Source organism: Alosa pseudoharengus, unplaced genomic scaffold, assembly GCF_046254945.1.
Source record: "Alosa pseudoharengus isolate Yale_2024_CS ecotype anadromous, Long Island Sound unplaced genomic scaffold, YU_APseudo_1.1 YU_APseudo_1.1_scf_9, whole genome shotgun sequence".
Taxonomy (NCBI): domain Eukaryota; kingdom Metazoa; phylum Chordata; class Actinopteri; order Clupeiformes; family Clupeidae; genus Alosa; species Alosa pseudoharengus.
Window position 1 is genome coordinate 12,772,398 of NW_027468881.1, and position 12,500 is coordinate 12,784,897.

Genomic DNA, 12,500 nt, shown 5'->3' on the forward strand with positions numbered 1-12,500 from the left:
GACAGGAGCGAGGGAGGAAAGGAGGAAGAGGAAGGTGAGAAAAAGGGAGAGAGAGAGAGAAAGAGCAGGAGAAGGAGAGCTATATTAGACAAATATGAACATTGTTGCAACTGCCCAGCCAGTTAAAACGTACACACACACACTAAAGAATCTTATTCAGTCTTCACACTGCACACACAGCAAGAAAGAACAGGCGGCCGTAAGTGATCAGTAAGAAGCGCAGAGGAACTACAGAGCGCCAAGATGGGAAACTGAAAAGACAGCTCAAGTGAAGAGAGTGAGTTTGCTGATTGTCGAGACACCGTGGGGGGGGGGGGCGGGGGCTCATCCTGACAAACGTGCCGGGAACGGTCAAGCAGTTCCCACACCTCCGTCTGCTCCCGTCTGTCCACTGTGAACACCTCAGCCCTCGGCCCAGTTCAACATCAGCAGTCTCTGTGCCGTATATGAATGCGGGGATGGTAGCTCTGTAATGATGGATGGAGTTGTGTGAGAGCGTGGATCAGGAGGTGCATCTCTGTTGGAGCAGGGGGGGGGGGGGGGGGGGGGGGTGCATGATGGCTGCCTTCTTGACAGCTTGTGGTCTGTATAAAAGCGTGTGTCAGCGTAGAGGGGAGCAAAGCTATCAGCAACCACAGTACGTCCAGTCCAGTGAGAACCACTACATCTCCCATTCTCTCTCTCCCTCTCTCTGTGTGTGTCATGCTCGGCTCCGCTATCAATCAGCCCTGCGAAGTGTGTGGTTGGATGGAGAGAGCAGGGAGGGAAAGAAGAGAGAAGCAAAACCAAAGGAAATTGATTGAGAGTCTTGCTTTTTTTTCATTCTTTCTTTCTGTCGTCTCCAGCTTTAATAGTTGTTGTTTTCTTTCATCTCTTTTTTTTTTTTTTTTGCTGCTTTGCTGCAATGTTATGCGCACCAGATTGTCATCTCCTCTCCTCTGCCAAAAAATGCGGAAAAAGTCGATTCTGAGGGAGATTTCCGTTATTGTGGCGCTGCACAAAGAGAACACGTCATGACATCAGCATTCCGACAGCGAGAAAGCGAGGGAGGATATAGGATAGAGAGAGAGAGAGAGAGAGATGGAGGGAGGGGTGTAAGCAGAACGATTACAGAGACTAAAGAGATGGAGAGAAGAGAAGAGAAAAATGCAGTGAAAGAAGAGAGGCACGTTAGGGGAGAGTAATAACAGGCGAGACAAAAGAGAGGGGGAGAATGACAGTGGCGTGGGAGGAGAGGAAGAAGGAGGAGATAGGATGTAAAGAGAGGAAAGAGAGAGAGGGAATATCAGAGAAGGAGAGAGAGAGAGAGGGAGGGAGGGAGGGAGAGGTGAGGAATGGTAAGTGGGGGGTACTTTTGATTGATCTGATATCCGCTGTTGCTGGGGGAGCAGGAATGTGGAGTCTAGCGAACGTGTGGTCGCCCGGGCGGACCTCAAGGTAAAGGGGGGCCTACACTTATCCTAAAACACAGAGAACACAAAGACACACACACACACACACACACACACACACACACACACACACACTGTGTGTGACTTTCTGGTAATTCACAATGGCCCTCAAGGGGGCCTTGGGATAATATTATTTTATAGGCACTGTTTTCTCAACATAGTTTTGGATTTCACACAAAAGTGGGGAAGGAAGAGCGAGCAAGAGGCATTTATACTGGACCGAGACGGCTTAACTGCTGGATACTACTGTTCCATGTTCCAGCCCCTAGAGAAGAGCACGTAGACTAACAACAAATAGCTGCTTAACCAGCAACCACCATGCCGCTCAACAACACTGACATTTGGTGTTTTGCCTGGTGAGGGACGATTATATTTAACAAGGTTCTTTGTAAATGACTTCAAATCTGATTGTTGATTATTGCCCCGTAGCTGTAAGGACAGAAGGGCTACTGAGGCTTAGGATGAAGGTGAGAACGAGACCAAGAGAGAGCCGGAAGCTCAGTCCAAAACATCTGCAGTTTTCACCCTCGATGGGGGGGGGGGGGGGGCATTGTAATCGAGTCTGTCCATCTGCTCATGTGTGAGTCCACTCACTTACTTACTATTAATTTCAGAAGTACTGGTCTGATGTATTTTAAAATGTTGATTCAAGCCAGAGGGTCACCATATCCCCCTTCTCCTGGAATTTGGAGATTTGAAGATGCTGGAATTTGGTTTCAGTCTGGTTAATATTCCGTGATGGGGTGAGGGTCAGCAATCACCTGACCACCCTTCTTTTTCTAATGTTTCACTGTTTGATGAATCTGTTATTGGCAGCTTGGTTTCAGCTGCCGGACTTTCAGCAGAGGGCTACTGTCGAGGGAAGACCACAGGCCAGCTGGTGGAACTAAAAGGTGAGATGTCAAAATAATCATTCTACATCATTTATGTTATTCTCCTCAGGATCTTCTCATAGCGGTCATTAGACGCCCAGTGATGAACACAAGCAGCGTGTGGTAAATGTGTTTACAAATGTCAGCCTCCATTAAGGCACCATTGGGAGCCCCTACAACTACATCAGCAGTAGACATCAGCAGACACACACACACACACACACACACACACACACACACACATCTGCAGTGACCCAAGAGCTGTAAATACAGCATCCACTGACACACATACCCGCTGACACACACACACACACACTGACATGCATATCTCCCTCTTGACCTCTCACACCACTGACCTCCTTTCCTTCAGTACTCATGCGACGTGACCCATATCTGGGGTCGCTCACGTTTTCAAAGGTGACGTGTCTGACTTCCTCCCAGAGGACAAAACGAAAGCTGACCCCGTGTCTCTTTCTCTCATGTATGAAGTATGAAGAAAAGAAGGGAAAAAAAATCCCCTTCCTCCCACAGTTAGGGGTGAGGACTGTGGGTTTGGACGGAGGGGGCGGTGGGTTTGAGGGGGCTCGGGTGATGTACTGTGTGGGATTATGGCACCCAAAGCTGGTGCTGATCAAAAGGCCATTGTGAGCAGCTAGAAACAGGAGAAACCAGGGCCCTGCTCAGCTTATCAGCATCCTCCCTATTCATCACACACACACACACACACACACACACACACACAAACACACAAACACACACACACACAGAGCTCGGGCCCACAGACCAAAGTACTGACAGAGAGGTGACGTACATGATTCCGTCTGGTTTGAATGTTTTCAAGTGAGCCTGCATGTGTGTGTGTGTGGGGGGGGGGGGGGGGGGGGGGTGTTTTGAGTGTTAGTGTACATGTGTGGGTATGCCTGTATGTGTCTCTGTGATACTCAGACCATTGTCTGCAAACACATGGTCTAATCTAAACCTCTCTGATTGTGTGCATGTTAAGAGACAGATGTTTTTAGTGCACACATATGCTATCTGCGCGTTTCATTGTTCTGGCATCCGGGTTCAAAAATACAGGTGTGTGTGTGTGTGTGTGTGTGTGTGTGTGTGTGTGTGTGTGTGTGTGTGTGTGTGTGTGTGTGTGTGTGTGTGTGTGTGTGTGTGTGTGGTGTGTGTGTGTGTGTGTGTATGTGTATGTATGAGTATGTATATGTGTGCATGCCTGGGCACATGAACTCCATTGTACATGAATCAAACCCAGGTGATGAGACGGGGGGGGTCGGCTCACGATGCATATCGCTGGGACACACACATCTTCCAGGTCTGTCAGTGACCTCTGAAAAGCCCCATTCATGAAAAAACACATCCTTTTATGAGGGCATCAAGGGCCCGTCCAAAGCCCTGACAAATGGGGGGTACAGAGACGGCCGGTAATGGGTGGAACGCGAGGAGGGCGAGGGAGAAGAGGAAGAGGACACAGAGGGGGATGAGGTGGACGAGGGGGGCAGTGGCCACTGGTTTGGGTCAGCCGGGCTCAGTGAGGCTTTATGAAACCCGAGTCGGGCCCGGTTATAAATAAATCAGCCCTGTCGCCTGTACATTTATGAATAAATCAGACTCCCCGTGCACACGCATCAATAAATCATGGGGGCCGATCAGGCAGCTGAAAGGGGAGACAGTCTATGTGTGTGTTTGTGTGTGTGTGTGTGTGTGTGTGTGTGTGTGTGTGTGTGTCTGTGTGTGAGTTGGCATATGAATGTTCGGGCATTTCCTGCGCCCGCGCAACAAAAGGCCGTCGCTGCGGAAACGCTGACACCCGACACCCGAAGCTGTCGCGTAAACCGACCTGCTGCTATCATTCCATTTCATCTACTCATTCATCCATACATCGGCCAAGCCATCCCTCGCTTCCACGGCCTGCTTTGTGTGCGCATCCGACGGGATGGAGGGGCAAAGAGAAGGAGAGATAGAGAGAGGACAGAAGGGAGGGGTGGTTTCAGTGAAGCCTGAGGTAGAAGTTGTCTCCCTTCCCCATGATCCTCTGGGAGCTGGGGGAGAGAGGGCAGGGCGCTAGCTACCTTGCTTTTCATGAACTTGGAGTGGCTTTTGTAGACCTCCACCTGCTTGAGGTCCTCCTCGCGCTCGGCCCCGTCCGTGTGGAGCAGGCCGTTGGTCTTCATCATCTGGATGTCATCCTCCAGGTCGCGGATGTTGCGCTCCAGGGAGGCGATCTTGGTGTCCTGTGCGGGGGAGGTGGAGGGGAGGTGGGGAAGTGGGGGTTAGGACAGGAAATAAGGAGAGGAGGTGTGTGTGTTGGGGTGGGGGGGGGGGGATGATGTCAAGGGTAGGTGGAGGTGTAAGGGGGTTGGGGTGGGGGTCAGGGAGTAGGGAGTCAGGAATGAGTACGCACCAGGAAGCGCGAGACAGCAGTAGAAAATACGCCAAAGGACGGAAAAAAGAGCACGAAAAAAAAAGAACATCATCCCAGAAAAGCAGTCTTCCGAAGGCGGACGAGAAGGAGGAGGAGGAGGAGGAGGAGGAGGGGGCACTCCTGGCAACATGCAGACACTGCAGCCCACGACAGAGACGGAAACAAACTGATAGGCACACCAAAGAAAGAAAACTGAGAGAGTTCGAGATGTTAGACAGACACGCCGCAGATGGCAAGCTGACAGAAGCGGACAGTTAGCGTGTGTTAGCTGGATTAGTCTGAGCAGCTCGACAAGGACAGACAAGCAGTTAGAGAAGTTAGAGAAGTCAGAGAAAGTAAAAGAAAAAAGAAAGTGCCCAAAGCTAAGAAGGGCCTGTAAAACTGCAGTGCTGAGCAGATCAGAGCACGCAAATCAGAGGCAACTTTCAGGTCAAGTCAAAAGACTCACAACAGCAGACAAGCCACACAAAAACGACTGTGCAGAAGTCACCCATGCGCTAGCAATGAGGCCCCTGATTGAATGTTACCCTTCTTTCAGGATTACATTTGTCATAATTCTGCCATCGACTCCCCATTAATGGTTTAGGTAATAACAAAATACTACTAAATAAACCATAAAAGTTTATAAAGATTACTATTTAAAGTAAAGTATTTGCTCACTCATCTTTATGGTAATAGTGTGGGGACTGCAAAGCCCCATTAGGCCTGTCTGGGGTGGGTATCTGGCTTGGGATCAGACAGCGGCCTGGTTTCTGTAGATCCATTTCCTTTGACATAATTCTATTCTGCCGTCACTGTGTTCGCCAGTGTCACCATAGCGATCGCCACGGACATTACCGTGGCCAGAGTCTGAGAGGGAGGGCTGGGGCCATAACTGCCAGTCACCACACCCGACTGCTGATTAGGAGGAATTATGGGATGCGTGGAGGGAGAGGACAGCCGAGTGGCTAATGGCTAACCACGGGCATTGCAGACTGGTTGCATGGATTAGTAACCAATGGTTACAATTATTTTTCAAGTGGAATCTTTTTTTTGTTGTTTTTTTTTTCTGTCTTTTTTTGGCTCTTTGGTTAAGAGCTCAATGTCAGTAATCCTATTCCAATGAGTTTTTCTATATGTATCCGTAACGTTACCATAGCACCATGGAAATGACTGGCATATGCATATGCCTCCTGTGTGCATTTAAATACATAGAATTAGACGTATGTAAAAATGAGTGACTCCAAAGAAAATGTAAGTGTAATTGAATAAATGGAAGCAGATTTTATGATGCCATCAGAGAAAACCACAGACTAGGGAAGAGATAGAGAGAGAGAGAGAGAGAAGAAAGAGGAAAGTAAACCTAACCCCAAAGGTTGTTCTATAAGAAAAACTACACCCCACAACGAGCCCACATCCCTCCATATATAAACTGTGCCATCACTGATCCAACTAGGCCTCCTAGACCATTCAAGGCATCATCATGTATGTCAAAGGAGAACTACGTGTACATAACCTCCTCCGCACACTTATTTTCAATAATTTCCTCATCACTATGCGCAATACCATCTATACCACAATTTGCTAAGCATTTCACGGCAAATGAGCTGGAATTCAGGCTTTCTCAGCAAAGCCACCCGTTTGAGATTATAACTGTCTGCAAATATGCCACAATGTCTCCATCTTGATTGCCAAAGTATCTGACTCCATGTCAAGATCCTTTCAACAAGCAGAAAATTTGGAAGCAAGACTTGGGTCATAAAAATGAGCATTTTCACTTGGGAATGTTATTTTCTTTTTTTTCATCTGACCAGACATGTGCTTATCAACAGAAGAAAAAACATTGCTAACAATGGTACAAAAAGTAAACACTAAATTGCAATATATTTCAATCTGTATTCTTCAACAGACACTAATAACATTAACTTTTGAACATCATAATAGATGGGGATTGGCATTCTAAGCCCTGTGAAAATGATTATACACTACAGAAAATGATTACACACTTCTTTCTTTCCATCCTTGATCCCGTATTGTGTATTGGTGTCCATCAGTTAAAACACATGCATACACACGATGTTGTCTGTCATCACTGTCCAACAAACTTGGCCTAGTGCAATTCTACATTGGTCACTCTCCAAACTCCATTAAGAGCCATTAAACATCTACATCTGACCACACAAGAGAGGAAAACGCCCTTTGAAGCACACATGGTAACGAGCACAAACACAAGAGAACAGCATCATCAGCACAGCCAAGGGTCTCAGATATCAGAACAGGAAGCACTCGGGCCGAACGGTCGGCAACACAACCCCAGCGCACGCGGCACGCATCAGCTAGCTATGATGGACGCGCGGGAGACGCAACCCCACTACTCCATGACCTTGTGGAGTGTGGAGCGAGATCAGCTTCAGGTGCTGAGTCAGGAGGAGGAAAGAGAATCCCATTAGCATGGAGCGCTAGCAGCAGCAGAGCAGAGCGCAAGTGTGAGTGTGAGCGTGCATTCTGATAGGTACAGAGCAGGGTTAGAGACAGAGACAGAGTTCAGATAGCCTGCAGTCACAGGTAGAAAGGAGAACGGAGGGCTTCCAGCGCATGGCAGAGAGTTTAGTGTGTGTGTGTGTGTGTGTGTGTGTGTGTGTGTGTGTGTGTGTGTGTGTGTGTGTGTGTGTGTGTGTGTGTGTGTGTCTGTGTGTTTGTGTGTCTGTGTGTGTGTGTGTGTGTTTGTGTGTGTACTGTACCTGCCATATAACATCTGGGTCAAAACAGAACGGTGGTGAGGCGTTCTGTAAAAATTGCACACACAATTCAGCATTCACAGGCATGTTAGACATAGAGCCACACAAACACACACACATACACACACATAACAGGAATATTAGTGTGTCTACAAAGAGTGTGCAGCACAGCAGTGAGTCTCTGTGACACACTATACAAAATAAGTTTAGTTGAGGCGAGTTAGTAACTTCACACTTCTGTTAGACAAGTTACAAACACTGTCTGCTGAACCATGGTACAGACTTAAAGAGTTGGTGTGTTTTCAAAATAAGTGATGAATAAGCACAATTCTCAGCAGTGGAGGTTTGTAAATCAGAAAAATCATACTAGTTCTCCACGCCATATATAACAACATTTCTGTGACCGAAAGTCTGTCTGTTGCGCCTGGATGATTTTCAGAGTGCATCCAGATCTCTCTCTCTCTCTCTACACACACACACACAGCATGAAATATCACATCCTCACACGAGAACTTGTGCAACACACAGTATACAACTTCTTCAAGCTGTTGCCATGGATACCAGACCCCCTACACCATGAATCTCATCTGTTTGTTTGCTTTGCATGTTTAGCAAAGGAGAAAAGCACTCTATTCAAATTTGATGATGTATTATATATGTCTCTGGAGAATTGTATGGATGTGGGTGTGTGTTCAACAGTGACAGTTTCTGCCCTACATTTGTTTCTCAAGATGCCACGGGACCAGAAGCCAGCATTTGACAAACTCAACTGGAACAAGCAAACGCTGTGACATTTGTTTTGAAACTTTATCTTCAGTCATACTCTGGAGATAGCTTACGGTACTGACCTAGGATGAGAATGAGCATTAAGTGTGAGTTAAACATATCATTTAGCGGAATCTCACAGAAAGCTTTCATTGTACAGCACATTTTCGCCAAAAATGTCATGTTCGTCTTTCTGATTTCAAGCCATTGTGGGTGTATGTGAGGGAGAGAGAGAGAGAGTGAGAGAGTGTGTGTTTTTAAGTATGCTTGCATAGGGTAAAATCAGACAGATGGTGATTGCTGGTATTTTTTTTTTGAATGTGTGTGTGTGTGAGTGTGTGTGTGTGTGTGTGTGTGTGTGTGTGTGTGTGTGTGTGTGTGTGAGTGTGTCAAGTCGACTGCATTTTTCACAGCTCTCTCTGACATCAAAGGCCAGTGCGGAGAGTGAAAGCTTCCATATGTGGCATTTGAAACAAATTGAATAAGTGTTCTTTCTTTAAGTGGACCAATATGCTCTCTTCCTGATAGCGCCCCTACAGTCTCCACACAGATGGAGCCCCACAGACAATCTACTGCATTTCCATAGAGCCCACCTGGAGCATGGCCACAAGCACACACACACACACACACACACACACACACACACACACACACACACACACACACACACACACACACACACACACACACACACACACATATCACACACGAGAAATCAGCTATCTGCTCGGGTCGCCATGGTTACAGAGATCCACTGTCTGTTCTCATGGAAAGGATCTTCTGGATGTTCTCTTCTGTGAACTTTCATGTCAACAGGAATGTGGGAAAATGAGTAGAACTAAAATGAGCCAGTTTAATACCAGCTTTTCCCAGTAGGGAGGATGCTTTTAAGTGTTCACTTATTTTAGTCTGCTATAAGAGGGTCAATGATATGGAACTGTGTCAGCTGTGTCTGGTTCACCATGTTGGCTCCACCGGCCACTGTAGACGTCAGGTCCAGGCACTGTCCGATTCACAAACCGTGGGCATCACTGATACACAGTTGGAACTGTAGGAAACTGATCTGACCTCAGTTACTGCGGAGAGCCCATTCACAACTGGTCTCCAAGATGGCCGCCCACAAGCGACCCACATAACGGCCCCTTTCATCTCGAGACTAAAACATTTTCTATTGGAGCCATTTCAGGCCCTTTGATGTTCTTCAGCTGTTAGCACTCCACTCAGAGCTGGTACAAAAGCCCTCCTCTCCCTCTATGAGAACCATAAGGGATCAAATAAATGGCTACGCCTCGGTGAGCACATCAGCCTTGGTAATAGGGGCAAGCTAGTGAAAGCAATGTGGTTACAAAGATCATTCCAGAATCCGCAAAAGCAACATCAGTGGTGCAAACAATGAACATGATAACGGATCCACCCTACCTCAAAACCACATATGTTTTAGCCCCAAATGAAGGTAGATCACCTTCAGAAACGTTCTCAAAAACACTGGCCCTGCTCTGCTGCCACTGTTCCCAGATTAACTTTCTTTCTCTACACCTCTCATCCCCCTACCCCCTAAGTCAGATATCCAATTGTGTATCCGGTACGTTACTTTACACTTTTAGGTGAGGCCAGACCTCTACCCCACTATCTGATCCTGGATCAGGTTGTCTGGCCTCTTCTGATGTATCTGAATGCAGTGTTGTGGGGTGTGGGGTGTGCGAGGGTGTAGGTAGAGTATGATGCGGTGTGGTGTGGCGTGGTGTAATGGCGGAGCATGTGAGTCCGTACCTTCATGTCGATGACGGTCTGCAGGGCCTTGGTCTTGGTGGGGTCTGCTTGCAGCTGGTTCCGGCGGTGCAGCTCCTGTGGAGGGACCCGGTAGAAGTAAGCCTGACGACTCATCATCTTTGCACACCAGAAGTGGCTGAGGATACTTCCTCTCTGTACTTTAATGTCTATCTATCTATCTGTCTATCTGTCTATCTATCTATCTATCTATCTATCTATCTATTCTGTCTTATCTACAATATCTGTCCAAGGACAGTACCTAAGTCCATCTGCTCTCTTTCTCTCTCTCACTTTCTCTCTCTTTCTCTTTCTCTCTCTAAGAACAGTCCTTTTAGAACTGCTATTTTTGTCTATCTTCTGGTCTATATTTCCTTGCTAAATCCCTTTCTCTCTCTCTCTCTCTCTCTCCCTCTCTGTCTCTCTGTCTCTCTCGCTCCCCGTGAACTGAGCGTGTCCTGAGCTCGGTGTCTCCGTGTTCGTCTATCTCAGAATTAATCTGCCTCCATCTGCGTCTGTTCTGTTCACCTCTCCCCTGAGTCGCTCTGTCACTCTCTTTCCCACACTATATCCTCCCTTTTGCTGCACTGTGCCTATATTCTCTCCATCCTTGTAGACCTCCACTCGCACTCGTTTATCGGTCTGTGTCTTCTCCTCCCTCACTCCGCTCTCCTATCTCCCTGCAGCCCTACAGTGATGCTGCTCTGCATCTTTCCCCGTTATCTAGTGCTGAAGATTTCCTACGCCTGCAGTCTCTCTCTCTCTCTCTTTCCCTCTCCCTCCCTCTCTCTTTCTCTCTCTCTCTTATCGTATATGTATCTATTTTCACGTTCCCTGTCTCCCTCTCTCCCCCTCTCTGTCTAGTTTCTCTCTTCAGTAGTTGTTGCTGGGAGGTGGTTAAGCTTTTGATCGCTGCTGACAGAGCTAAAAAGAAGAAGCAGCTACAGGTGCATCTCCCCTCTCTCCCCTCTTTCTTTCTCTCTCCCTCTCTCTTTCCCGTTCTTGCTCTCTCGTCCACCACTCACTCACACTCTTTTTATCCTTGTCAATCTCTCTTTCTCTTCTCCCCTCTCTTTCTCTATCTCTCTCTCTCTCTCTCTCTCTCTCTCTCTCTGTACTCCTGCTTCTGCTCCCGTTAATAAAGGCTGCTGAAGCTGCTGCTGCTGCTGCTGCTGCCACTGTGCTCGAGCTCACGCAACACAACACATACTGCTGGCACATGCGCTATCAGCAAGCCTCTATCAATAATTAATGGCAACAGACTCTCTCTCTAACACACACACACACACACACATACATATACACACACACACACACACACACACACACACACACACACACACACACACACACACACACACACACACAGATACACACACACATGCTGAGGGAGGGTAATAAGACACTTCGTAGAGCTGCAGAACTCCTTCTCCAAATCTCTCTCTCTTTTTGCTCACACGGTGGCTGGCCAGGGGACAGCCTGAGAGAGAGCGACAAAGAGAGCGAGAGAGAAAGAGAGAGAGCGAGGCGAGGCGAAGGGAAGAGGAGAAAAAAGCTATTAAAAGGACAAATGAGAGGGAGCGAAATTGGGTTTCATTGATTTGGAACGGGCCTGGACGGGGCGACGTGAAAATCCATAACGCCGCTACAAGCTCCCCGCGGCTCGGACAGCCCCGCGCGTAACAGAGAGGGGAAAAGCACAACTCACAATGCAGCTCAGAGCAGCGCAGACAAACAACACGTCACTCTTTTTCCCACTCACTTCTCTATCCCTCGCTCCACATGGCAGCAAAACAGGGGTAACTATCATCTATGCTGCGGTGCAGCGCTCGCTACATCTCCTTAAGCAGTTTGGAGTGTGTGTGTGTGTGTGTGTGTGTGTGTGTGTGTGTGTGTGTGTGTGTGTGTGTGTGTGTGTGTGTGTGTGTGTGTGTGTGTAGGGTGGGTTGGGGGGGAGGGGGGGGCGGTGGGTGCGGGATGAGTTAAACTACGCAACTAAGCAGAAATTTTGCCTTGATGGACAGATGAGAGGGGTCTACCTGTGCAGCCCGGGATGGTGATGAAGATGATGATGAAGACTTTCGCCTCTTGAAATAAAACACACAAAAGGTAAACAGGTAAAGGCTAAGCTACATTAATGTAGACTTCTGGTACATATATACACATATATAATATAAACCTATAACAAACACACACACACACATACACAAATTCACACAATAATAATATACACACATAATGTATAGACAATCACATGTCACTGATGAAGCTACCTACAAAGTCAGCAGTGGAAACGACTGGATTGCAATCTGAAACAGCTTATCTCCTGTACACTTGTTTGGGGTCACAAGCTGTTTCCACTTAAGGACACAAGTGGCTGACATTAATACACTCCTATGAGGTGCAATACAGTATCTCCCTACAGTAAAGGAGCTGCATAACATCAGCGCAATGTTACATAAATATGTCTTCCAGTATGTATCTCACGAAACTGAGT

General features: G+C 47.4%; 1 protein-coding gene across 1 annotated transcript in view; it reads right to left on the reverse strand.

The window, feature by feature from the left end:
* Positions 1 to 12,500, reverse strand: part of LOC143114467 (ERC protein 2) — a 182,722-nt gene that overhangs the window by 141,097 nt on the left and 29,125 nt on the right. Inside the window, 2 exon segments of the mRNA XM_076276086.1 lie at positions 4,402 to 4,563; positions 10,007 to 10,081. Of these exon segments, the coding sequence (XP_076132201.1) occupies positions 4,402 to 4,563; positions 10,007 to 10,081 (237 nt within the window).